This window comes from Oxyura jamaicensis, chromosome 5, assembly GCF_011077185.1.
Source record: "Oxyura jamaicensis isolate SHBP4307 breed ruddy duck chromosome 5, BPBGC_Ojam_1.0, whole genome shotgun sequence".
Lineage (NCBI taxonomy): Eukaryota > Metazoa > Chordata > Aves > Anseriformes > Anatidae > Oxyura > Oxyura jamaicensis.
The window spans coordinates 25,483,033-25,510,633 of record NC_048897.1 but is presented as its reverse complement, the minus strand read 5'-3'; the positions used below and the strand labels follow the sequence as shown (position 1 = coordinate 25,510,633).

At 38.9% G+C, this 27,601-nt stretch overlaps 1 protein-coding gene across 3 annotated transcripts in view; it reads left to right on the top strand.

The window, feature by feature from the left end:
- Positions 1–22,994, top strand: part of KMT5B (lysine methyltransferase 5B) — a 28,043-nt gene extending 5,049 nt beyond the window's left edge. Inside the window, exons 2-10 of one of the 3 annotated variants that reach the window (XM_035327636.1) lie at positions 1,850–2,092; positions 2,911–3,058; positions 12,297–12,462; positions 13,712–13,821; positions 15,376–15,542; positions 16,214–16,233; positions 16,417–16,553; positions 19,141–19,337; positions 20,308–22,994. In XM_035327636.1, coding sequence (XP_035183527.1) covers positions 1,933–2,092; positions 2,911–3,058; positions 12,297–12,462; positions 13,712–13,821; positions 15,376–15,542; positions 16,214–16,233; positions 16,417–16,553; positions 19,141–19,337; positions 20,308–21,776 — 2,574 coding nt within the window. In that variant the 5' untranslated portion in view covers positions 1,850–1,932 and the 3' untranslated portion in view covers positions 21,777–22,994. Of the gene's footprint in view, positions 1–1,846; positions 2,093–2,910; positions 3,059–7,703; positions 7,743–12,296; positions 12,463–13,711; positions 13,822–15,375; positions 15,543–16,213; positions 16,234–16,416; positions 16,554–19,140; positions 19,338–20,307 lie in introns of those variants that run through there. The other 2 variants (XM_035327637.1, XM_035327639.1) reach the window with 2 other exon arrangements.
- The last annotated feature ends 4,607 nt before the right edge of the window (positions 22,995–27,601 follow it).

The following is a 27,601-nucleotide window of genomic DNA, read 5'->3' as shown; positions in this document are numbered from 1 at the left end:
AGCTCCTTAGCTGCAGCACTCCACCACACCAGGGCTCGCTCCTGGTCACAAAGACCGAGGTTGAATTTGGTAGAAGTCTTCAGCAGTTTGGTTTTAATGCTCTTTATTACCGTGGCTACTAACATGGAGCATCAGGATTCAATTGGCATATGCAGACCTGTTCAATAAGTGGATTGAGGAGTGGAGAGAGTGAAAGGTAAGGGCTATTTTATCAGGTAGATCTTCCCAGAGCAGTTGTGTTCCGGAAGAAGTTTGGGTGGCAAGAAGTTTTTCTTTTATTTTCCTTGTTAACGTATCTGTGTGTATATATATTTATCTTCAGAAACCAGTCCCTTCTGTCACTGGCAGCAAGAGAATTCCTTGTCCATTGAAATCCTCTCATTTTTGTCTCTACACTGAGGCAGTAGCTCAGCTGCTTTGTCCTGGGTCTACTCCTGTTGCACGTGGTCAATAATCTTCCTGTTCTTTGGTGACAAGTTGTGACAGCTCCTAAAACATGCAAACCTCTGGGTGGTAGCGCTAGTAAGGCATTTGAGGCAACGCAGCTGTTAAGTCGCTGGTCTCCAGCGTCTCGTGGCTCAGGTTTCTGAATCTTTGTAAGTAACTTCTAGTTACTTAGATCTGGCCATAAATACTGCTGTGGCTTTAAGGAGCCTGAACACATAGGTGCCCTACAGAAGTCCATTATCTTGCCAGCCTTGGCTGATTAAAAGCAGAGCTCCTACAGGAGACACTATTTCAAAACATCTGGTAGTTCCTGATGAATTTCTTCTGCTGGGTTTAAGTGGGGATGTTCCCTGATAACGTGTGCTGAGCACAGACAGCTTGAGCACTAATGCTGTTGGAGTTTTGTTAATAATAAAAAAGGCACAATTTATTTCTTTATACCAAAACTGCGAAGAGGGGAATGACTTTACACCAAGTAAAAGGATCAAATGCATAAATGCAATTGTAAAATTGTGCAGATCACCGTTAGACTCTTTTTTTCCCTGCAAGTTATGGACAGTTACAGACACAGCTGTGTACAAAAGCATTAGTAGCTTTCTTGTATGCTAATTATTTATGCAAAAGGTATTCAGACTGCAGGCGAAAACTAGCACATGCTGTGCTGGCTGCTGCTAAGCTGTACATTACTGCTCCCCTTGTGACCCCACGTACCGCTGGCCCATTGAGCCAGATGTGTTGTGGTGTGTTGGTTGGTGGGTGGATGGTTTTGTTACCTGGACCAGTAACTAAAATAGCCGCCCGAGTCCTCTAGATCATCACTGAGGGTTTTTTGAACTCTAATTCTTAAATGAGGTTGTAACATCTTTCCCCCACCTCTGTTCCAAAAATGCTGTCAGCTTTCTGTGTTTTTTAGTACCTCACTATCATCTTCATTACTTGTTAGGGGTTGTTTGTATAATGTCATTCGTAGCTGTAGAGCTCAAAGCAGGTTACGTTATATTGATTAGGAAATCTAATCCTAATTGGGAGTGTATGTAAAAGTGACATTTTGGAGTCGGACACTTTGTATGTGACGTCTTTGGAGTCACATAGCTGTGTATTTGCGTGGGTCTCTGTATAAGTATGTAGGGGGTGTGTGTCGCTCTCTGTATAGATGTTGCCTTTAATTTACCAGCTTTAGGGTTCTGTCTCTGCTTCCAAATGTGGTAGTAAGTTGTAGGACAGAAGTTCACCTGGGGGTGTCTGTATTTGTGACAGTTCCCATACTGGTGCTAATCAATTAATTTTCATTCTTCCTAATGCAAATACAGCTCACCGTCTTTTTTTGTTGGTGTTAAAAGTTGTGTCTTGGAAACAGGTCACCTGGTAAGTTCTAATTATGTTTATCTTTTTCTTCCAGTAGGAATTGGAACTGAAGTTATTCATCCACTTCTCCAAGCCTTTTGAAAAGAGACTAAATGCAACTGGGTCAGGCTGTCTGGGGGCATGAAGTGGCTGGGAGAATCCAAGAACATGGTGGTGAATGGCAGGAGAAGTGGAAGCAAGTCGTCTAATGACCATGCGCAGAATCAGACCAAATTGCAGCATGCAGGAAAGGAGAATCCGAAGGCTGGCAAAAATGGAGTTGAGAGAAGATCAAACAGATGTATGTACATATTTGTGCAGTTTATTGTTCTTTGTGGCTCATCTTTCAAGTCAGGCTTCTGTTAGATCTTAATTTGCAGAGGAGGTGTGCATTCAACCTGCAGCCCTCATCAGAAGTATTCATTAGGTTTGTATGTGTTGGATGTAGTAACTAATTCCAGGAATATGGATCTCTTCAGATCAGTTTAAAAGTTAAGTGAGAGTAATTGTATTTTGCACATAACCAGTACGTGATGGGCACTAGCTGAGACCTAGTGAGACTGGAGGTAGATAAGATCCCATTTGAGTTATGAGCCCAACTCTTAGTGAATTTGCATGTAGAAGTAAACCCCTGTTTTCAGTGAGGTTACATGCATCAATAATAGTTATGAAACTGTCTTAAGGACCATGGATTTTTATTTTTTGCTGTTGACTTGTTGAACTCTTGATTCAGGTTTTAGGACAATCCAGTTTAAATTTTCATGGCTTTGTCACATCTATAGACCTGAATAGAGTTGGGTATGATTGGATTGCATACTCTAGAGAGATGCACGCATTTGGGGAGGCGGAGAGAGCAGGAAAGCGAAATAAGACACCCATAAAATGTATTCTAAAATACTCTCTTCACTGTTGTCTATATTAACCAGCAAAAGCAAGAGTGAGAAATTTAACTGTGCTCCTGCTCTTCAGAAATTTTATTATCTTTAGGGTGTTTTTTGTTGTTGTTTCTGTTTTATTTTGTTTTTTAACCTGCAGTTGCTCCTCACCCACCCACCCCCATGTAGCTGAGTTTTAGAACGTTCCATAAATGATATCTGCCTTATGCTTTCTTGTTTGCAGGTAGCGGTGCTTCAGGATTTGAGGGTCAAAGTCGTTATGTGCCTTCCTCTGGAATGTCTGCCAAGGAACTGTGTGAAAACGATGACCTAGCAACTAGCTTGGTTCTTGATCCCTATTTAGGTTTTCAGACACACAAAATGAATACTAGGTAACTTGTCTTTATTTTCCTAGAAGAGAAATGGTCCTCTGATTACATCAGTTAAGATGATACAGATTCCACAGTTAAGATGATAACTGTGGAATTTCCTGCATGTTTACAAAAGTCTGAAAAATGATAATTTGCAGGTGGCTTCAGCCTTTGAAATGGTGCTGCCTTTGAGACTGGAACTTACAGCTCTGTAGCGGTGTGGGTTTATATCGCTGGTGTAGGTCTTCCTATCAGCCTTAACAACAGCTTCTCCTGTGGAACAGAATGTTAATAGACACTGCTTTCTAGCTTAAACAGCTAACTAATCCTAAGTTTTAACCTGTAGTCATTTGAAATAATATTTCAAAGATGAGAGTTACTGTTTGGGGACTATTTTCTCTTTATTTCATGGGCTAGGTTTTTTTGTTTATTTTTTTTCACTTGTCCAACATCTGAAGGTTTACTTCCTGAGCACTCCAGTGTTGGTGCCACTTGTTCTCAAGTTGTTGCAGATCCATGCTGGAGAAATGCTGCTCAGATATGTCTGTATATGTAAGATAAATTAACGTGCACACTTGGGGCCTGTTTACCGGAATTGCACATGCTTTTGCATTGTTACGCACCTGTATGAACACTCATGCCTAAATTCACTGTGGACCTGTAGTTTAACTGTTGCATGCTTCTTCCTGTTCTGCAGACATAGCACCAATTAGAAGTGTGCTTTATAGATACCTGTTAAGCTTTTGTTTCCATAAAAGATCTTCATTGGTGGCTTAATGAAGAAGCTGTATATAGATGAGTTTCTAAGGACGGGAACTATATGCTTCTAACTGTACAAATAAATGGGGGAACCTTGGGCTGAGCTGGGGTTTCCAGGCAGCACATCATGAGAAGCAGGCTTCTCAACCCTCAAAACTGTTGCTGTGGATGTTTTTAAAGAAGAACCTGTGCCTAGCCAGAGTATCAGTTAAGTAGATTTCGTGTGTATGTAACAAGGTGATCATTTGACAAATGAATGCTAGATTAATTGGTGTTCTCACGTAACATAAATGGGCACTGGTATAAACTGACCTTGCAAGTTGTACCTGAAATTGCACCAATGTGGTCCTAGTAACTGTAAAGACTTGCTCCAGAGAGATTTTTCTTTTTCCATGGAGTGTGCAACATGCATCTTTAAGAGGAATCCTGGCAGTCTTCCTGCTCTTTCCACGCTGTTGGTCACAATAGATGTGCACACTTGGTAGATACTCAGTTTTTGTCCTATCTTTGTGTTTCCAGCAGTTAATTGAGCTAACTATATACGCTCAAAACCCCATTTTTGTTTGTCTTTGTTGCATGAGTGGTAGTCTAAAACTTTACAGAAGTAGCTCATTCCCTTGCTTTTTGCTAAAAAAGGGAGTTCTGTATTGTTCAATAGTTAGAGAAGCTGCTTTCTTAAATATATTATTGTTTCTGCAGATGTTTTCAACACACAAAACACCTTTGGAATTACTAATTTGAAAGAAAAGACTACACAAAGGCTATCACCATTTATTTCTTCACTTCTCAGGGTTGGAGAACAGTTACAGGCAGTCTTCAAGACCAGTAGTTTATAGTCTTGGAGTGCTGTGGGTGGGGCTTAGAACTTCTATCAGAAACTCATCTTCTCGACTCTTTCTTAATGTCCTGTTGAGAGGGTTTCTGTCATTGCAGTGAATTAAAATAAAGGTGTCAGCATAGTTCTTGTTTGCCTTTTGGTGCAGTGATGACTTTTGCTTATTATAGCTACATATCTTGGATTATCTTGGTTATGTCTAATAAGTTGTAGTCTTTCTGCAACTCCGGAGATTGCTTGTTGCCATATAACTCTGAGGGGAGGTTGGCGGAAGAGACTATGAAAAGTCTAGACCAACTGCAAAATATCAGTACCTGAATATTGAGTTTGTAAAGTTTTCTGGTTTTGCCAGAAGTGTATTGGTCAGAGAAGAAACGTATACAATTCTAGTAAAATATCTAGATGATTACTGGAAACTCTTTCTTTTCTCCTGGTTTACCATCTTCTTTATACTGACGCAGTAGTAGAGTGGTGATGAGAACCTGACTGCGTTTTTGTTTTTTTTCCCTCGAGGCAATAAAATGAAGGTTCCCAATTCCATCTTGGGAAGTAGGCCGTTAGCTTTGTAACTTGTCAAGTCAGTAATGTCTGGAAGAGCTGAAAGCTAGTTCTCAAAAGCTATAGGTCAGATCCCCACATGAATTTGTCCAGTGTTTTGCTGAAATCTTTTATTGTCGCCAAGGATTTGACAAACCGCATAAAAGGTATCTGGAAATGTCTTTAGAGGCTTTACCCAAAAGTTAGTTTTATTTGTCTTTTTTCATCATCTTGGATTTCCAAGAGAAAAGCAGATTCGTTCTATAGCTTCTGGCCCTTTTTACAGGCTGTCTGGTCATCTTCCTAACATTGGTAGCTCATATCTCAGCAAAAGAGCAGGTTAGTAGTTAATAAAAAAAAAAATAGAGTAAGTATTATCTTATTCCAAGAGGTTTTGTCGCTTCTTGTACAACTCGTGTTAAAGCAGACAAAGGCTGTCCTGTGTGTATCATTAATATGGTTTGTGTGAGTGTTCTGTTTGTAAAAACAAAACCCTTTCGTTGTTTTGCAAACTATTATTTTCTGGTTTGAAGATTGTCAAACACTAGGGATTAAAACTGACATTTGTAAAAAGTGACTTGTTGCTTATCTTACCAATTCGTATACTCAGTTGCTTTTCCCCAGGCTGAGGCTGGGTCCTGAAGTTGCGTGCCTTGACTGCTAATCCACAATTTATTATATCGTCTAGTGTCAATATTTCAATCTGAAGCAAGTCTCTTGATCATACTGCTGCTGTTAACTGTCCGTGTTTTTTCCTGGTTCCCTAAAAGTTCAGCATCATGCTGGAGATCACTGAAAGCAGTTCCAATGTCTTTTAAGTTTCCTGGCAATTTAGGAAGTCAAACCCATCACAGTCTGTTTCAGGAGAATTTAGGGGTGTTTCCGAGCTCCATGCTGCTGCTCTGTGAAGTTACAAACTGGTGGTTTTGCCTGATGAAGGCGCAAGCTTTAAGAACAATCGTTTTCCAGAGCAAAGGTGAAAAGGTATGGTGATGGTGTATTGGAAACTGCTTTCTCTCAAGGGCGCAGTGTAAGCAGTTGGTCATTCCTGAGCTTGACAGGGTGCACCGCTCTGCCTCTTGGAGTTCCCGTGGCAATAAAGGCAAAAAGGGCAGAGCAGATCCACATTGTTTGCATCCACGGGTCTGAGCTGAATCTCTTTGCTCTTCAACTTACTGCAAACTAATAATTAAAGGAGTCAAGAGTCATCTAGACTGCATGGAGTTTAGAGGTAGAAAAAGATATTTGGCACATGCTGAGGGAGGTGGCGTGGCCATGTGTAGTTCGTTTTCAGCATTGTGGCACTGTGGAGATGATGTGTTAGAGGCACGCAGCTTGTTTATGCAGTGATACACTTTTTCATTCTGAAGTTTGTACGTTCTTCAGACACCGTTGTCTGTGTACTTACCGTCAAAAACGATGTTGCCTTCTTCAGTGTAAATTTGACTTCTTCAGTGTAAATTCCCCTATTTTTATTTTGTAGTTTACTGCATTCAGTAAAGTTGTCTAACTTGCTCCTGGTTCTCTTCCTCTTCTCTTGTCTTTTCCAAAGACAGTGACGCGTTGGAATTAGCTGCTATGCTGCTGCTGCTGAATGTTTTGGAACTAAAAAACAAAACAAACCTATTCTTGCACGTTTTTTTCTAGTTGCACCTTTAGCTGCACTGCATTAAAGTCTTCTATTTCCAGAGGATGGAGAGGCTTACACACAGTAGTCATGTTAAGACTGTTAAATTTGCCATGTGGAGTGGCAGAGTAAGAATGAAGGGATGCGGGCTCTCCCTGCTGCGTTCTGTCTCCAGCATTTATTGAAATACGCATTTAACTTGCCAACTATATTAAGAAGAATGGATTTTTGTGGCTGCTAGAATTTTTGTTACTTCTGTCTAGGCTGCATTTGGGCTTTGACCACATTGGTATGTGTACATTTTCAGTTCAAGAAATTTTAAGTAAAGCAGATTACTTATCATTAAAAAATGTGATCTTGAACTTTGGCCTTTAAAGAATATGGGATTTTTTTTCTGATAACAGCACTGGAGATTAAACATGGAACGATTGGGGGGGAAAGTTAGCTAAATAAACTGTTTCCACTTTGATTATAAATAGATGCTTTTCAGCTCTTGTTATACTGTCTTGAAATGTTTAACAGCCTTGCAGTGCTAGCTTTTGTGCTGAATCTCTGAAATTAGATAAGCAGTAATTTGCTGTCTTTCTACAGCCACTAAAGTGAAATATCTATCAAGGGCTTGTTGTTGAGAGGCCAGTGAGATGCTGTGTTTTGATAAATTCAGTCTTCCTGGTGTTCCCAGACAGAATTTAAGAATTAGGCCTAGCAGTAAAATTCTTTGTCATGCACTGGTGCTGTCAGATGCAGGCATTACACGGGGTTCCGTTCCGGAACTCTCTCAGGGTCTGTTATCCTTTTTGTTCAAACTCACTGCTCTCAGTGACTGAGCAAGGTACTGTGCTTCTGAACTTACCAGAACCTCTCCTTTAACTTCCTTTATAGGCAAGCATCTCACTGACCTTTGGCTTTATACCTTGGAGTTTCAAGATTCTTTAAGTATTCCCGAGGTAAGAAAAACTTGAGAGGGAGAAGCAGCTTTGCTTCACCAAGCCATTTTCCTACATCTTGCTTGTTGAGACAACCTCAGTTTGGCCCTTAACTAGGATAAGATCATCCTCTGGCTGGTTTGGAAATTGCAGTAGCCTCAGGTTGTTTTGTTTTTTTTTTAAAATATATATATATATCTTGTTGGCTAGGGGAAAATAAATGAAAATTTTAAAAAGTTTTCTATTCCGCAGCTTGTCAGGATACTGTGATAGCTGAGTTTGTCATTCCTAGCTTACTTCTAACAGCCAGACTTCTGCAGCAGACTCCATCCATTTTCTGTGATACTTGGTCCCTGTTGCTGTTTGTAGGATAGCTCAAGGAATCAGTGCCCGTGATCAGGTCCAAATAGCAGAGCATCTTGTCCAGTTTCCACGATGGAATCTTATAAAGGTACTGTTCATGGGAGCAAACCAGAAGTTTGGATCAGCATAATTCAGACTTCAGTTGGCTCTCTGTTCAGAAACGGGTGTTTTGCTGGGGGAGGGTTCGGGGTTGTTTGTTTTTTTTGTGTGTGCGCTCTTTCTATCTTTCTATTTCTCTTTGAAGTACTCTCCCATTTTACTGACACATAAAAGCCTTCTTAGGCATGTTTTTTATACATTTAGCTGCAGTGTCTCTTCTGAACCTCTTCATGATGTTGGAAAACAGTCATGTAGATGCGTCAGGTAAATAGATTGTTAATGTCATGTGTGAATGAGGAAGCCCCGTAAAACCAAAATTATAACATAAGCTTAAGATAGCTTCTCGTAACTAGTTGGCTTCCTTGTGGGTAGTGCTGGGAAAGACTAATGAATAAACTGCTATTTCATAATGCTCCTTGGAGAAGTGAAATGTCTCTATTAAATACAGCAGGCCCTCGGGTTCTGAAGGAAGATAAAGCTTTTAGGCTGTCTTGGCACGTTGGCTTCCGTAGTGTCTCAGATCGACAGGTACCTGTTCCAGTCTATATGGCGATAGGCACCTGAAAGTACCGAGGCTTTCATGTGGAATCAGCCTCACAGTGTTCTGGATTAGCTTAAACGTCATGCTTTCAGTGCAGTTACATGTGCTGGTGAGCTGTGAAAAACTCACTACCTCGAGGTACGAAGAAGTATCATTGTGTTTCACTGAGTTTTGGGAACCCTTGAAGTGAGATGCTCTCCATCGTGTTGCTGGTTTCCGGTCTCTTTCCATGTACTTTGGGCACTTCGGTTGCTTGGTTGGACACCTTTTTGTCTTTTTCTTCGTCTCTTTGCCATGTAAGTAATCTTAGTAAAACATTTTGATAGAGATGCTGCAGGAGATCTTTTGGAGAGATCTGAGATTTTTGAACCCTTGGCTAATGAGTTATGTACTCTGAAAGACCCAGTTCCTGTTTCAGATTTCAAATGCCTGACATACACCCTAACGTTATCTGACCTTTTAGTGGTTCAATTTGTTTGCTATCCCTTCACCATTTTCCACTCTTCTTTTTGGTCTTCTCAAGGCTTGGGGTTATACTGTTTCTGCTTGCCAGGAATGATATTACATGAGTTAGGCCAAACTAGTAAAGGAATTCTCCTAGTGGTGTGGAATGCCGGAAAAAAAAAAATGCAGAAACGCGCTGAACACGATTGGTAGAGGTAAGCAGGATCGGTGCCTGGTTCTGAGCTACCTAAGGTAGCTAGTCCAGTCTAGGTGTCTAGTCAGCCTCTGAGAACAATATGTTGTGGAAGAAGGGAAATAGGAGAGCCACTTTGGGACTATAAGATGTACTTCTAATTGCTAGAAAACACATAGGGTGTGGATTCTTTTTCTGTGTAGGTATGTTGAGAGACACTGTTTAAGCTTTGCATCTGCCCGGCTTTATTTTTTCTTCCTGGGAGTTAAGATGCTGCTTTCTTTAGCCAGCATGAACTAAAATGCTGCTTAATGTATTATTGTGTCTAGCAGCACAAAACATCTTTCAAATGCTAATGCAATATTGAATGTGATGTTTTTTCCATCTATTGTTGTTCCTGCAGATCACTCTTCTAGGGAAAAAGAGATCAATTTCAACACAAAAAATGAAAAGGAGAGGGCAGTCATGCATTTAGCCCAGAAAGAATGGCTGAAGACCAGTTTTTAGCAGCAAATCCTATTCCTTTTCTTCCTGTAACGTTTGTAGCTACAGGTGGAAACAAACTGCTGACCTGTCAGGTTTGTGTATGGCGGTGTGCTCTGTACTTGTGCTGCAGTACAGAGGGTCTGTGTTGTGAATGATGATTCTAGTTGAAAACAAGTGTCATCTTCTGAAACTAGTCAACTTCAGTTCAGGCGATCTCATTTTGAGTTCCTGGGATACCTGGGTATGCTTTGTGAGTGAGGACTATCAAACCTGGAAGAGCTCCTTTGTATTTTTAGGCTAACTGGGAGATTGTCTCCAGCTGGTATCTGACTGGGAGTGAAAGAGGACTTTGTATTACAGATCAGAATGCCAAGCATGTCATATGAAGGGAATTTCCTTCCACAATAAGGTCTCATCAGCTTGTTAGGCAGTTTGTTTTGAGGGAGAGGGAACAAGTATCTATTTATTTATTTATTTTGTTAAAGAGCTTAATTTGAAACTTTGGTGTAATATTTATTTCATTTTTAAGTGGGTATGTTTTAGAAGCGCATCATCTGTTTCTTGACAGAAATACTGTAATTCTGTTAGTTCTGATCCCAGCCAGAAGAATACTTATCTGAAGTCTCCTCAGAACTACTTACTGTATCTTCTGCTCTGAAAGCTCGCAGGGTTATGCTGATAATTTTTGCAGTATTCAGGAAGATGTAAAGAATTGCAGAGTTGTTATATTACAAGGAAGCTTTTTCAGATGGCGACTGCAGAGAAAATAGTTCTGTGTAAAAGCATGGAAAGCTGATTAACCTGCACCGCCCCTGGAAGTGGTAATACTGTTAGGAGGCCTTTCTTTATTGTATCAGGAGCATAAATACAGCATTTTTCCTCCTAATGAATCCCCTCCATTATTAGCTATTTCTAATTAAACTGAAATTGGGATGTGCAGCACTTAGGGTTATCAGTCAGGGAGCTGATGAAGTTCCTTCCACAAACTTAAACAACTAAAGAATGTGTTTCCCATTTTTTTGCTTTTGTCATCAAATCCAGGCTTCATTTGGTAAGTAAGAGGAAGTAAAATCAGTATGGTAAATCCCCACTAAAGATAAGGAAGCTGGTAATATACACTTAAAGAAGCAAATAATAGGTCTTAACAGCTTTGATTAAATCCATAAGATTAACTTGTTTAACTATTCTGTCATATGCTGTGTAAGCTGTAGAAGGAGCTACAGAAGATTGCTTTTTGTGGCCCTAGGAATCTTCTGTCTTTCTGATGTCTCCCCTGGGGCGTGCCATCTGATTAAAAGCACACAACTCCACTCCCTCCCTCTGCCCCAAAGCTACACATGGATATATGCTTAAAGATAATTTGTAGAGATTTGACATAATCTCAAAATTCTATTTTCTCTTGATGGTTTTTGTAGCTCAGAAGTGGGGCTGCTCCTTGCATTGACATAGGGCATTGTTTTTTCCGTAACTGTTTTTGTTCAAAATTTGAAGGACAGTTTGTCTTAAACCTCAAGTTTTGGAAAGAAGCCAGAATTCTCTGCTAATATACAGGGGTTTATTTTCAGATTTTTGTCTACCAGTGTTTTTTAGCTATGTAAATTTTCTGTAGCCAGTATTTTGGGGCAAAATAAATCTTAAAACTGTATGGATATGTGGAAGATCACTTTTACAGTTTGTTACCTGTGCTGTGTGTTACTTACTATCAAAACTTTTTGTGAAGTCACTAATGGGTGTATTTTCTATGAATGCAAATAGTAAGTTTGTTTGGTAGGGCAAGAGCTGATTTGGAATCCCTCATGAAAATAGTTGGTTATTTTCTATTTTGAGTTTTTGTTCTTCTGACTCAGGCTTTTCAGTTGCATCATCTAATTGTTTGTTAAATATTTTTAAAAAAAAAAAAAATAAGTGTAACACGTGAGGTTATAAAGAGCTTAAATTTCAAATGACACATCTATCTCCCAGCCCAGCTACAAAAGCCAGAACTGTGCCTGGATCCCTTTATTAGGAAACTTAGAGCATCCAATTAATTTTCTGGATTTTCTTGTACGTGTGCTTCTAGTGATAGCAGACTGTCCTAAATCTGCTAACCAATGACCCTTTTATTATACTAGTTCTTTAGCTGTTTTTTTTTTTTCCAAATGAGAGGTGTTGAAAATACTGAAATGTTATTCTGTGTTGGTCAATCTTATCAGTGATTTGTTTTATAAATAAAATGTGCCTCTCAGCAGAATAGAGGGGCTTCAAGGTTCTGAGCAGTATGCTTGGCTTTACCTTACCTTTCTCCCTTTCTCCTTACCTCAGGAAATGAGGGGCTGTGATTTGATTGCATAATGGTCAATTTCTTTATGCGTTCATATGGCTAGCAAAAGATCTGTGTGTTGTGAGTTACTGTGAGGAAGAACTGCAAATGAATAACAGTGGACTGGAATAGCTTTATTCTTTATTTCAGATTTCGACCTATAAAAGGAAGGCAAGAAGAACTAAAAGAGGTGATTGAACGCTTTAAGAAAGATGAGCACTTAGAAAAAGCCTTCAAGTCCTTGACGTCAGGTGACTGGGCCCGGCACTATTTTCTTAACAAGAACAAAATGCAGGAAAGGTTGTTCAAGGAACATGTAGGTGTATTTGTAATTAATGTGCTTTTTGAGATGGTTGAAAGGCTAAGAAAATGTACAAGTTTCTTAGGATTGTAGCAGCAGTAAAGGGAAGTAATCTGCTGCTCTGTTAGATATTACTTGTTTGATTGCTTTTTATCATGAACTTCCTTTGTTTTTCAAAACCCAGAGAACTTGAGAAGGGGGTCTGGGGGAAGGCTAACTTTCCATTGCCTTTTATTTAATAGACATGTAGAAAAAAAAAGTTCCTTCTTCGGCTATTGGCTTAAGTCCTAAGCAGAAGAGAGAAGTCCTACTGCTGGGAGAAAAGAGTTTTGAGGACTTTTTTGTTGTTACTCTGGTTTGGGTTTTCTTGTTTTCATTATGGATTTTGGGTTTTGTTCTAATGTACAGCTTACTGTAAATGAAATTGTGGGTCAAAGATGAAGGAAAAGAGAGAAGCCCTGGTTCCGCAATATACCTCAGATGTTTTGGATATAGGGCTTTTATGTGGCAACATCATTCCGCTTCCTCCACTTCTAACACCCCAAAATGAATTTTGTGTATAGCATGAAGGTCATTGACACACAAATTTGCAAAGAAATTGTAATATTGTTTTACGTTTTTTTTAAAAAAAAAGAGCTCCTTCAAGAAAGAGTATATTGTTTGCACAGACATCCAAAAGGAATTGGCCTTTTCCTAGTCTAAAATGGATCAAATGTAGTAGTATGGAATAAAATAGTCAGCAAATGCTGCCTTCTAAAAATGTTTTTTGAGTAATAAAACCTCACTTTTAACTAACGCCACCAAGAGGAACAACTTGAAAACATGAACTGATCCAGCAATCCCTGAATTCAGTAGCAAGACTTCTCATGGAGAAGTCAATAAAATTGGACTTGATAAGATTGTTAGGTCTGAGTGGTTCTTAAAGACCCGAGAAGAATTCTTGAACACAAGTATTCAGTGACTTAAAGAAGAATTTATCCATTCTCATTAGCTGAGCCAATTTCATTCCATTCAAGGCATCTCTAACTACTTTAAGTTTTTTGGATGGTCACATTACCCGTGTGAGGATTCTTGCAAATCACTTTGAAGAAATAAGGTTAACATAATGCATATAGTTAACATTTAAAAACAGAAATGTATGCATTTCAGCACAAAACATTCCTTTGCAATGTATTTCTTGTGTCTTACACTATTTTACATAAAGCTTTTCTCGCTGCTTTTTTTTAGCTTTTAACAGAATAGTATTTTTTTTCTTTCATCGCAGGTATTTATTTATTTACGGATGTTTGCAACTGACAGTGGGTTTGAGATACTGCCTTGTAATCGGTATTCTTCTGAGCAGAACGGAGCCAAAATAGTTGCAACAAAAGAATGGTAAGTAATACAGCTTACAGCATTCTGTTTCTGCTAGTTATTTATTATTTCTACTTATAAATCAAATTTGGGAATTTGTCTTTGACTAGTTAACATGCTACATGCACCTGTGAGGTATTCCCTCATATATCTGGACTTAGCCATAGAGTTCTCAGTATACAAGTTTGTTACCTTGTTTTCTGATGGATAATTATTTTCCTCAAATCATTAGTCATTGGTTTGCTATGAGAAACAAACCCATGTCAAGACTTGGATGATGTCAGAGTTGTTATGAAACAGATAACGGGGGGGGGGGGGGGGCCGAGTTTTCTACCATTGTGAAACTGAGGGATGTTATTTGCATATTTTGATTGTGCAAGATAAATCTCTCTTGGAAGCACAAAGCTGGAACCCCAGCATATTTTTCCCTTCTCATTTTTTCCCGTTTGAGTTTCAAGATAGATATGTTGGCAGCAGCACTACAAAATAGTCAAATTAATCCACAAGATGAGCCAAATTCACTGAAACAGGCTGCCTAGAGAGGTTGTGGAGTCTCCTTCTCTGGAGATATTCAAGGCCCGTCTGGATGCCTACCTGGGCAGCCTGCTCTGAGGATCCTGCTTTGCAGGGGGGTTGGACCCGATGATCTTTTGAGGTCCCTTCCAACCCCTGGAGTTTTGTGATTCTGTGATCCAGATTTTAAAATAATTTTCCCTTTCTTCACCTCCTCCCTCCCCCAGACATTTCTATTTGCTTTGCTGTGTCTCTCTACCATGTAACAGCACATCTAAGGTGATGATATGCTATCCTGTGCCGGGTAGGATCACGTGGCTAGGCATTACACTGGCAGCATACCAAATAACCATGCTGTTACTGTGGGGCTGGGGCCTCAATGTGTGGGAGAGCAAGCTTCAAGAAGGCTGAGGCCAGTTTCTATATCATGAGCATAGCTGGAAGTTCCACAGTCATGGTATAATCGTTGTTTTTTGTGTGTGTGCGGTTTGGGTTTTGTGTGTGTGGTTGTTTTTTTTTTTTTAATTCTTCCTTGCCTGATTCTTTGGGGTGGAAGCTTTGTATATTTAGGTGTGTTGAAAATGAATCAACTTCTTGTGCTCAAAATCTTGCCTGACCATCTGAAAGAGACAAACAAAAGTCATGGTTCAAAATAGTTGGAAAATAGTCAGTAGTTTGAAAACTATTGTTCAGACATAATGCTAGTAAGGAGTGTTGAACAGTCTCTACAAAAGGATAATTTGCACTTAAAATGCTTGGCTTGAGGGAATAAGTAAAAATGAAAAAGAAATCATTTTAGTTTTAACAAGTGTAGTAGATGAAGTAATCAACTCTTTCAGTCTCTTGCTTGTTTCTTCAGGAGACCATAGAAACAATGATGGTAATGTCTGTCAGAAGTGAGGTATTTGGTACTGTATAGTACCAAATACAACATTTATTTCATATAGATGAAAAAGTATATTCACCCTAATTATTGACAGCTTTTGGTTTTGTGAAGAAATGCCATGCTATTATACTTGGTAATTTTTTATATGTATTCTTTTACTGCTTCTTACAATAAAGGAAACGGAATGATAAAATAGAATTACTTGTTGGGTGTATTGCTGAACTATCAGAAATGGAAGAAAACATGCTGCTGAGACATGGGGAAAATGACTTCAGTGTAATGTATTCCACACGGAAAAACTGTGCACAACTGTGGCTTGGTCCTGCTGCATTTATCAATCATGGTGAGTAACGAATATAGGAACTGTGTTAAATGACACAAGCAATTCTGTTCAGAGGTTGTTGTATGTGAGATAAATGGCATGGGACTTCAGAGAAAATAACTGAATCTGTTACACTGGAGTAGTGCAGGACAAAACTCTGTTGGGAGTTTACCAAACCACAGCTAACTAGCTATGAACTGGGAAAGTCAAAGGAGGCTCTGGAAAGTGATGCCTTCTCCCTTCACAAAGGTTTTGGAACTGGCAGCTGAGTTAGTGGAGCACGTTGGGGTCTACTCTGTGTTGCTGTAGCAAAGTTTGTGAATGTAGTCAACTGTAACGTATTTCTTAGGTGAATTTCTTGTGCTTCCTTTAAACTTTTACACAGACCCTTTGCTTATTCTGTTGCATTTGTATGCTGAAGGAAAAGTGAGTAGGATTTACGATAAATCCTGTTGCCTTAAAAATGAGGGAATTTGACAACTTGTAGGTAGCATAAGAAGAGCTCAGGAACCAAATGATATCAAAGTGAATATCTCCTGATACATACCTTTATGCAATACTAATATGACTCCCAGTATTTAGATTCTAGAGTTACTGAAGTCAGAGTGAATCCTTACTTTAGATATCTACAACTATTCATGTTTCAGGTCTTATCAACAGTTAATTGACTTTATCTTTTGGACCTTTTTCAGATTGCAGACCTAACTGTAAGGTAAGTGAGACATTAAAAGTAAATAAATTAAGCACCCCACACTTTTTTTTTCTTTGTCCCTGCACCTTTCCCCCCCCCAGTTGTTTTACTGCTTGTTTTCTCACTTAGATACTGTTCAACCTTAATGATTAGCCTTTCTTTTATTTATTTTTTTCCTCCCCTTCCTGTCATCTTCTTCCCAAGTTTGTGTCAACTGGAAGAGATACAGCATGTGTGAAAGCTCTAAGAGATATTGAGCCTGGAGAAGAAATCTCTTGTTACTATGGAGATGGCTTTTTTGGAGAAAATAATGAATACTGCGAATGTTACACCTGTGAAAGGTATGTGTTGATATAAAAAAGTTTCCTATGGAATTGGGCATATTCATGATAAATTTTGTGAAACTTAAGGCACCTGGTTATGAGTACTCAAATTCTTGATACATTGTTATTGCCTCCTAATTATTTATCATATATTTTTTTTTAATTTGTACTGAATTATCTTGTTTCCTGATAATTCCTGCATTCTGTTTTTCTCTCAGTTTTCTGTCTTAGAAATAGCCAAAATGACAAAAAGTAGTGTAGATTTTTAAAATATTTTTCTGAATAAGGTAGAATTGGAAGGAAAAGCAGTTGTAGCTGCTATGAGCTCGTTAGCTTCTGGCTCTTAATGGCAGCTTTATTTTTTCCATTAGAGAAAGCAAATTTCTCTGTTAATCTGAAGTTCTGTTCTGATGGAAATAGGCGAAGTAGTTTTCACCTTATTTCTAGAACGTCATAGTTTAAGTATTTATTAAAGGTCTACAAGTTTGGACAGTACTTGCCTGTATCTGTCCATTGCGCCATAACAGCAAACTTGTTTCTATTTGTTTTTTTACCCAGGTTATCACAACCTAGCTTCTTCAGAAAATGAGTTGAAAGAATTTCATAGTTGTTTCCTGTCATGGCAAAACAACTTCTTACTGTGAGCATGATGGTTCGACATGATTTGTGCCAGCCTCGCCTGGTTCCAAGAGAAACTATGCAGAACCCATAACAATTCTGTTAGTTTGAGCTAATTTTAGAGAGAAGAAACCAACAGAGGACAAAATATTAATCATATTGAGAAACAGCTTAATGCATACGCTTGTAAATAGTTTAATAACCAACCCTCATTTTTACTAGCTACTGTGGTCACTAACAATTCTTGCAATTCAAGGGAAGACCTGCTGCTGTGGGCTGCCAAGGTCATGTGATGTTGGTAGATCATTCCAAGTGAAGGCTACAGTCTTAAGGTTTATCTAAAGAGTTATTAGTAAAAATGTACTTCAGTCCTGGGAGCTGTTAAGTATTGAATAAATGGGTACCATGAATATTTTTCCTTGGTGCTTGGGGAGAGAGACTTCATTTTCTTTTTGCTCAAGTTTCTTTGATCGTTGCTTTTGATGTAATATGGACATACTTGCAGGACAGACCAAGATTGTATGTCAGAATATTTTCTCAAACTTGTCTTGGAATTTTAAGTCCATGAAATTGTTGTAGTTTAAAGCAAGACTTTGGTAGTTCTCATTTCAAGAATCTACTTTTCAGTCAAAAAGTTGTGTTACAGAAGTCAAATATGGGAAGTTTGAGTTTAGGGTAGCTGAGCAAGGGAAAATGAGTCCTTAATACCACAGATAAGCCAACCTAATAGATTACTCAGTTATGAAAAAGATGTGTAGTGAAGTCAGTCAGCTCATGCAACACCAGCAAAAATATTCTTTAAGTGATGAAATTTTGACTATTCTGCAAAGATTGTTAATTTTGTTATGTTAAAATGCTAGGCTTGTAAGAGCCTGGGGGATATGCCTGGGAGCTGAGGGAAGGTTAGCACTATACAAATATTTTCAAGCCTTCAAAAACCATCACCAAGAAAATGTGCATATGTGCATTCACGCTGTTAGGTGAGCGAGCTTGCTGTTCACGATGTCTAAGTGGGATAACTGGGCACCGAAGACGTCAGAAGGCAGTTGTGGTTACTTATGGCATTGATCTGAAGTGACTGCTGCTTGTGCTGAGTTCAGCTTAAAATCTAATTTTATCTGCCTGTAATTTGTGGAATTCAAAACAATACTGAAAGAATGTTCCATATCAAAGAAATACCAGTTAATTTGAGAACAATTATTGTATATGCATAATAATATTTAACCCTGTGGCACTTGAGATCCTCTCCAATCTCTTTCTGGCGTACTTCTGGTTACGCTTTGTGGATTTTCTTCCAGTGCAGCACACTGGAATCCAAACTGAAGCTGTCTTTGATAATTCTACAAAGTGCAAGCTTACTGGATGACAGAGTACCGAAGTGAACGTGGTAGTAGTGGTTGAAATGCAAGTGATGGAATTCTTAATCTCCACCCTTTTCTGTGATTAATTAAAAAAAAAAAGTTTCAAGTTTACTCAGATGTTTTTCTGGTAAATAAAGACTAAAAGTATGTCAGTTCCAAAGGTAGATGGAAATATGAGATAATCTTACTCAATTTTGTGCACTTCATAACTCTCACTGATGCAGTAACAAGCATTGTAACTGGAGCTAGCATTTTTTTAATTAGGGTGCTGTGAGTAAGAAAGAATCCATTTAAACTGTTACCTCAGTTGATTTCAAGTAGTGTTTTGAACTACCGTATTTCATTTTCACCTGTATAACTTCATTATGAGAACATACTGAAATAGACAAAGAGAAAAGTTGCAAATCAGGTTCTTCTTCCGATAAATAAATGGAAGGTATTTCTGAACATCTTGCTAAAATGAGATACTTATGTAGATATCTTATTAAAAAAGCCCACAAATGCTAATAAATTCAGTGGTTCTTGATATTGTTTATCCAAATATAACAAGATTCAGACTAACATATGAAACAAATATGTAAGTTTATACTAGTAGTTACTGTATATTGTCATCCTTTTCTTCACAGACGTGGAACTGGTGCTTTTAAATCAAGAGTGGGATTGCCAGCACCTACTCCTGTGATCAATAGTAAATATGGACTGAGAGAAACAGATAAACGATTGAATAGACTCAAAAAGTTGGGTGACAGCAGCAAAAATTCAGACAGCCACTCTGTCAGCTCTAACACTGATGCAGATACCACTCAGGAAAAAGCTAATGCAAGTAAGTATGGGGAGAACTTGGAGTGCAGGACTAAAGGTTTCGTTAAAAAAAAAAAAAAAAAACTTTCAATGTGATGGAATTGCTGTCTTAATGTTGAGATGCACCTCGAATACTGGTCTTTAGAACTATAATTGATTCAGGAATCCAAAAGTAATTTATATAGCAAATGAACAGTTTTCCTTAAGCCTTTCTGTGATGAAAGGTAGTACATCCTTGTTTTGTTTGTATGTTCTCATTTTCTTTTTTTATGTATACCAGTAGCTAATAGCTAGTGACATATTTCTAAATTTGTCAGCTAAAGAGCTCTGTTCATAAGTTACATCCTTTGAAATACAGTAAATAATCACATGCAGTGCTATTGTTTAGGAAAGAAAACTCATAGGGCTTGACGTATCTACATTCCGTAGGAAAAGAGTTTTTATATAAATACTCCTAGTAGAGATTATCAAGCAAAATAGTCACTTCCTTAAAAAATGCTTTAAACTGAGCACGTATTTCCTTTCCACATCCAAGAATATGCCTATATTCTACCAAGAATATACCAAACAAAAAAATCCTGGGGTTAAAACAAGAGCTTGCTGATCCTCAGCTTTTGCTGGAATAATACTCAGCAAATGCTGAGGATCATGCAGGGTCAATTTGTGGAAAATTCAGTAGAGGAAGAAATTGAATGAAAACAAAACAAAGAACAAACAAAAAAAGCCACCAAACTTCATATATTAGAGGTATTGAGGGAAGTGTACCTGGAATTTAGAAGTACTTTTGACTTTTTTGACAATCTTTTCATGTCTATTGCACATTGGTCAGTTTGTCTCCTTATTGCATACTCTATAGGCCGTTTGACAGATTCTGATTGAAGTGATTGCTAAAGCCTTAGTTAAAGTTCTGATTTTAAAAAAAATAACTACAGTGTTTGGGGAGTGGGAACCTTGGGTTAAATCAGCATTATTAACACCTTTTTCTTTTGCAGCTAACAGAAAATCTTCAATTGGTGTAAAAAAGAATGGCAAAAATAGAACATTAACCAGACAGTCTATATCAAGAATTCCAGCATCATCAAATTCTACCTCATCTAAGCTAACTCATCTAAATAATTCCAGGGTACCAAAGAGACTGAAAAAGCCTGCAAAGCCTTTACTTTCGAAGATTAAGCTGAGAAATCAGTGCAAAAGGCCAGAGCAGAAGAACGCTTCTAGAAAGCTCGAAATGGGAAATTTAGTTCTCAAAGAGCCTAAAGTAGTTTTATATAAAAACTTGCCCATTAAAAAAGATAAAGAATTAGAGGGACCAGTCAAAGTTGCAGTCTCTACTGGATGCTTAACAAGGCATGCAGCAAGGGAGTATAAACTGAATTCTGTGAAAGGTGCTCATGAGCATGGTGATATACCACCCTGCACATACATAACAAGGAGGTCAATGAGAACAAGGATGAATTTGAAGGAGACCTCTGACATAAAGCTTGAACCAAATACATTGGATAGCTATAAGAATAACTTGACTGGAACGCGATCGGACGTTTTAGAGCAGCAGTCTCACGTGACGAATGAAAATGACCTGGCTCATGGAGCATCGCATAAAGGGGAGGTTAGGTGCCAGAAAAATGATGCAGGTGTGTCAAAAAAGAAGTCTCGACAAGGAAAACTGGCGAAACCACCTGCAAAAACAGATGAAACTGATAGTACGCACAATACACCTGTGACTGATGAAGTACCAGATTTGATCAGTTCTCATTCAGAACATGGAGAGAGGAATAATGTGGTAGAGACACCTGTTGGCTATAAAGACTGCGTCCCTGGATCTGGTGGCTGCTCTGTTGTAACATCTGACAATTTTAAAGCGAAGGACAGCTTTAGAACTGCGAAAAGTAAAAAGAAAAGACGAATCACAAGGTATGATGCACAACTAATCCTTGAAAATAGCTCTGGGATCCCTAAACTGACTCTTCGTAGACGCCACGATAGCAGTAGTAAGGCAAATGACCAAGAAAATGATGGAATTAATTCTTCAAAAATAAGCATCAAATTAAGTAAAGACCATGAAAAAGATAATAATTTATATGTAGCAAAGCTGAATAATGGGTTTAACTCAGGATCAGGCAATAGTTCAACAAAATTAAAAATACAGCTAAAACGAGAGGAAGAAAACCGAGGGACATACCCTGAGGACCTTCATGAAAATGGTGTGTGTTGTAGTGAAACTCTCTCCCTTTTGGAGTCAAGAATGGAAGTAGATGATTATGCTCAGTACGAGGAAGAAACAGCAGATGAATCTTCATCAGAAGAAGATGATGAAGAGGAAGATGATTATGATGATGAATTTGATGACTTTATTCCTCTTCCTCCAGCAAAGAGATTAAGGCTCATTGTTGGCAAGGATTCAATAGATATTGATATTTCTTCCAGGAGGAGAGAAGATCAGTCTTTAAGGCTCAATGCATAAGCTTATAGGTCTTAAACTGACCTGGATGTCATTTTTAAAAAATAAAAATTAAAAAATTAAAAAAAAAAATACAATAAAAATTCCATTTGATTATTCCTCAACTGAAGAACTTTCTGAAAGACTTAGTGGCAGCACTTCTTTATTGTTTATTCACCTATCAACATAATATTGTAGAAAGTGTACAGCATACTGACTCTTCTTAAGTCTGATTTGTGCAGATTTTTATTGTACTTTTTAATAGCCTTCTTATGTGCAATTCTAAGTTAGAGTAAGAGGTAATGCTCTGTTGTAAAATAAAGGCTCAAGCAAAGTTATGAAATTGCATCAAATCTTTTCCATGCAGGACAATGAGAATACAGTGTGGCTACACAATTATTTTTGATCTGTAAGAGCATTAGTTTGCTCTTACTGTATTTGACTAAACGATTAAAAAAAAATCATAGTAGCAGCATATTTAAGGTTTTCTAGTATATGTTAATATCACCAGCAATGAACTACAGCTTTTCAATTTATTTGCTAGATGTTTTTTTCCCCTTGGAGTTTGTCAGTTTTAACACTGTATGCTGTCCCAGACGTACTGTTTGTGGCCTTTGTTATAGTAGCAAACCGTTGGTTGGAAGTCAAATTGATTTCTTTAAAAAAAAGAAAAAAAAATTAAAAGGTGTTGACAATTTGCTGACTTTTTAGTACATTATATGTACAAGGGTAGCAGTATGCAGAATAAAAGTTTGGATATGGTGTATTTATTGCTTGTTATGTAAATTAAACACCTTGTATTTAACACTTTTCAATACTTTTAGATAAAATTGTTCTTTGCAAGAATGATTGGTGCTTATTTTTTCAAGAATTTGCTGTGAAATAATGTGATTACAACGGGCAACATTTATCCAATGAACTGCAGCTATCCTGAATTGGTTCTTCATATTTTTTCTGTTGCACTTGTAAAATGCTACAAGGAATTTAAAGAAAATCTATTCACTTTAACTTATGATAGTTTTATGAAATTAAAAACAACTAAGTCACAGCTTTTGTTCTGTGGTAACCTATAAAATGTTTGTCTTTTAAGAACCAGTTGTAAAAGACTGAAAAAATATGTATATGTTGTAAATATTTGTGTGTTGTGAGAAATTTTGTCATAAGAAATTGAGATAACTTGCCAGAAGGGTTTTTAAGTTTAGAAATACATCCATGCCAATAAAATAGGAACTTGTAAACCTAGTTTTAAACTCTGCATCAGTTGGAGTTCTTTGCTTTTATGTAGTTCACTTGATACTTCAGAGTCTACTTTATAACAATGAAGAGCATCAGGGCAATGTTTGGCTCCTTTTTTTTTTTTTTAATAAAAGAATGTTAGGAAAACTTACTACTTGTGGGCACAATGAACTTGTTTTTATGTATAAATCAGCTAATTTGCAGACCTGTTTCAAGGAAACTCTTTGAAGTTACCGTATTTCATAGTTGTCATAACTGTGTAGCAGTTTGGTGCTTGTGTTCTTACTCAACCATGGGTTAAGGTTTAGAGTTCTTGTATCGAAGGGTGTAGAAACAGAAGTCACATCAAAAACCATGTGCTGTTGTATTAGTTTAATCCCCTCTTAATTGCATCGTATTTTCATGTCAAGTCCAACCCTCTCTGCCCAGAGGAGCAAGAGCTTGAGTTACGTGACAACTCTCCCACCCAGGTTTGAAAGTACTGAGTAACGTGTGAGTAGATTTCCATATGAGCTGAGCAGCTCTGGCCAGCTCTGACCATCACGTCTGTATTCTGAGCAGAGAATTCAGTGTAGAATTAAACATAATACTTGTAACTTCATTTTCACAATGTCCAGCCTTTGTTAAAGGCCAGCTCTGCCTCATGTACAGTGTGTGTGTGTATATATATATATATAAGGCCTGTTTGTAATGCAGTCTTTTTTTGTCGGACATGGTTGACGGAAGGCTGCATGCAAAAGGCTTGGGTAAGTATGCTGACGTTTCTGAGTCCTGAGTCAGCTTGGGGGATTGTCTGGTGGGCTTTCTAGTTGTAGTGCATCATGTGAAAATGAGTCACTGAAAAAGTAGGTTACAAGGAGAAGAGAACTGAAGAATTATTAACAAATTCCCTTGTGGTAGGAAATTTACCAGCAAACAGTTAATGACAAATACAACTCTATCCTCAAGCCCTCAATCAGGTTTTCACTGGGTGAAAATCCACCTGGCTGTATGAGCAAAGGATGGGACGTGTCCAACATGATGCTCAGTGCAGTGTGCGCAGGGACACCAGCCCTCCAATTCCCCTCCTTGGCTCCTCAATTACTCTTTTTTTCCATTCTACTTCCATTGCAAGTAGAAAACTTCCCTGGGAGAGGTGTGTGTACTAACTCGTGTTTCAGTGCGGGCTGTTTTTTGCTGTCAGGTGTAACAGGCTGCGAGGCTAAAGAAATGCTCCGAGCACCACGGAGACGGCGGGTCAGCTGCTGCTTTACAAGCATCCTCGCACAAGCGGTGCATAGCAAGGGCCCTTACAGATGAGGGCAGGTTTAGCAAGACCTTTTGGACATTGGTGGTAGGAAGGATAGCTGTGTAACTTGGCTGGCTTGCGTCTTTGGCGTGGAGAGTCAATAGGGAGCGACGGTAAGGCAAAAGCAGATGCTTTTTCTTTGCCCTTTGGCATGTAAAATTCATAATTTATAATTTCATAAGTATTATAATTTCATAGTCATTTCCAAAGTGATTTGGCTAGAAATAGCCAAATAGGAATCAAACCCTCACCATTTCAGATGTTCAGGAAAGTCGCCCTGGACATCAGGGGATTTCTGGAAAGTTGCTTGTGCAAAGAAGCAGCCTTCTGGTTTCCGCAAGCAGCAGAAGCCTGCAATTGTGAAATGCTCGTCATGTTGTCTGAAATGAGTCTGAGCTAATCAACCATCTTCTCTACCTCATCTGTAGCTGCAGCAGGGTTTGGACTTCAAAAATTATTTCTCATAAAGTTGTTACGGATTTTCTGCAAGACTTTTATGAACGTCCTGTTACTGGGAGGGGGCCTGCAAAGCTTTTTTTTCCCCAGAGTATTTGCTGGCAATGGGGTGTTTCTGTGTCTGCTTTGAGCATTCGGGTGTTTGTTTCTTGGAGGTTACTGCCACTCAGTGTTGCTCACAGGTCATTGGTTTTATTCAGTTACCTTACCTGCCAGTATGTGATGAATGCATCCAAGGGGCTCCCCAAAGCATGGATCCAGCTCTGCTTTTGGCTGCCCTTTTTTGTTTGTTTGGGTAGTTTTGCTTAGAGCTGCCAGTGCGTGCTCTTTAAAATAAACTCAGGAACATAATTCCTCTGTTCCCCAGGTTGGTCTGGTTTGAAGGCTGGGGATGTGTGTGGAGTAAGACTTACTGAAAACAAGCGAAGTTGATTAAGTTTGCCTTATCTCCTCCAGTATGCGTTTTACTAAATCCTCTTCTTTGGGCTGGGTCACAAAGAAACCTATAGCCTCGCATAACCCGTTTCCCCTTTCTGAACTCCTGATTTCACAAGTTATCACGGTTATGTTTTCTTTAGCATCGTTTCATGGCCGTAACACTAAGTACGTAACTGTTCTTTATTGCTTGTTACAGCTGCTCCTTTTTGCCCCCATGTGACTTCTGTTCGAGTTGTAATACCGTGTTTACACCGATCCCATGGAATGTTTTGACAATTGCAAGGCACAGGTGGTTGTTTGAACGCTATTCCTTCTCTCCACAGGGAAAGGAAATCTGCAGCTTCTGCTCTGAACTGGGCAGCTGCATGTGATTTAACTAATTTCACTTCATCCATACATAAAATGTGAGCAGAATAGCCAAGAAAGAGCAGCTTGAGAGGGGATGTTGGAGGCCTGCTTGCTGTAGGTACAGGGATGTCGGCTCTGAAACAGGAGTGGATGTGACCGGTTAACCTAGGTTGCTCTGGAATTGGTTCGACTCAACAGGCAGACTCGTGGTTTTGGTGGTGAGTTGGTGTGGAGCTACCGATGGGTCCAACAAAACATGGATTTTTCCACTGATGCTTTACGATGCGCATCAGAAATCAGTTCTATAATTAGATTTACAGGGTTTTTCTGCTCCAATTACTATGTTGGCTGCAACCTTTTACAACAGAATTGCTTGGAAACTGGTAGAACTAAAGTAGAGAATGGAAATCACAGAATTCTAGAATGGCTTGGGTTGGAAGGGACCGTAATGATCATTTGGCTTTATTTTTTCAAAGTTTTGTATCTGTTGATAGCTAAATATCACAAGATGCATATTTTTAATGTTAAAAGTATCTGCAGATGCCTTTTCTGTATGCTTTCATTTAAAAATATTTTGAAATGAAAAAGTATCTTTGTATTCTGTTGAGGAGAAGGAAGGCATATTTTTGAGGCACTTATATTTTCTTTTCCCCTGTCTTCTCAAAGCTTCCTGATACCTTTTATATTGAAATTTAATATTGTAAAATCAAGTGGGAAAGACAGTTTAAACTCCCTCCCAAATCCACGCCAGTGTTGCTACCAGCTGCATGCGTATGATCAAGCCTAGGGTGAGACCCCTTCTGTCGGGTGAAGCTGGGAATTGCGGGGCAGGCATTTAGCGTCAGGGATGATGTGGCTGTTGGCGATTACCAAGGGAGAACACTTCCAGCCTGGGCAATGCACCGCGTAATTGGATGAAAATCTTCTCAGGCTTAACAGATTTTCAACAAAAAAGCCCGAAACTCTCAGTACATCTACTTTTAGTTTCCTGCACAAGGGGGCAAATGTAATTTCTGGTGAAACTAACCACATTTGTATGTTTTGGTTATTCCAGTTATTTCCAGTGCATCAGGTGTGATGCAAAGAACATCAGGTGAGAACAGCACCAGTTTGCGCTGATTTACTCTTTTTTTTTTTTTTTTCTCTTTTTTTCTTTAAGGGCTTTTCCAATGTTGTGCTGTGCAGCTGATGGGTGTGCAAGATGCAGCTGCTGTCCTAGAAATGGCGCATCTATAGAGGGAAGGAAGAGATTTTTGGTCTTTATTATTTTTTCTCAGTCTCTGAACATCTATCAGCTTGGGTCTAGGACTCGGAGCTAGCAGTCAGCCAGAACCCTGAAGGATGCTCCCAGTGAGTGCTGTTCTTTGTCCTCCTGCAGGTGTGGACAGTTCAGCATCACCTCCAGGACTACAGTCAGACTCAGACCTGCCTCCATCCCCGTGCAGATGCAGTGGGGTCACATCTGTCGGTCACATGCTGGCACTGCTGGAGCAATCAACGGTGACTCTGGCACTGGGTGCCAGCATGGGCAGCTCTTTGCCACCTCAGCTGCTGAACTGTGTGACAGCATAAATGATCCATCCTGCTGTGCCAGGGCTTGTACGCTGGAAATACCAAAGGAGGCAGGGACCTGGGAGAGGGAAATGGAAGGCAAAATCCAGCTTTGGTGGTGCTCCTCCCTTGGGATGTGACGATACCTTCTGTCAAAAAGCGGGGAGGCACTTCCCTCTGCCCACACAGTCACAGGGGTTAATTAGTAATGGGGAAAATGATCCATCCAGCTCTTAGCTTGACTCAGCTTATTGGGTGTGTGCATAGAGGATAACTTCATATGATTCCCTGGTCTTGCTGGAGACAGGAGGACTTGCTTGGACACGTAACTTTGGGATTAAACTTCATAAGACCCTTTGAGGTGACAGCGATATGCTTTAGTTGCATTTCTGTGGCACACCCAGCTTTCTTCTGAATACAACTGAATTCCAAATTTTATCATTTTACTGCTTTTGCTCTGGGGGAACACAATATTGTCCAGGTGGTGTTTTAATCCTTTATTGCTGGATTCTGTTTGTGCACAGTTTTCATG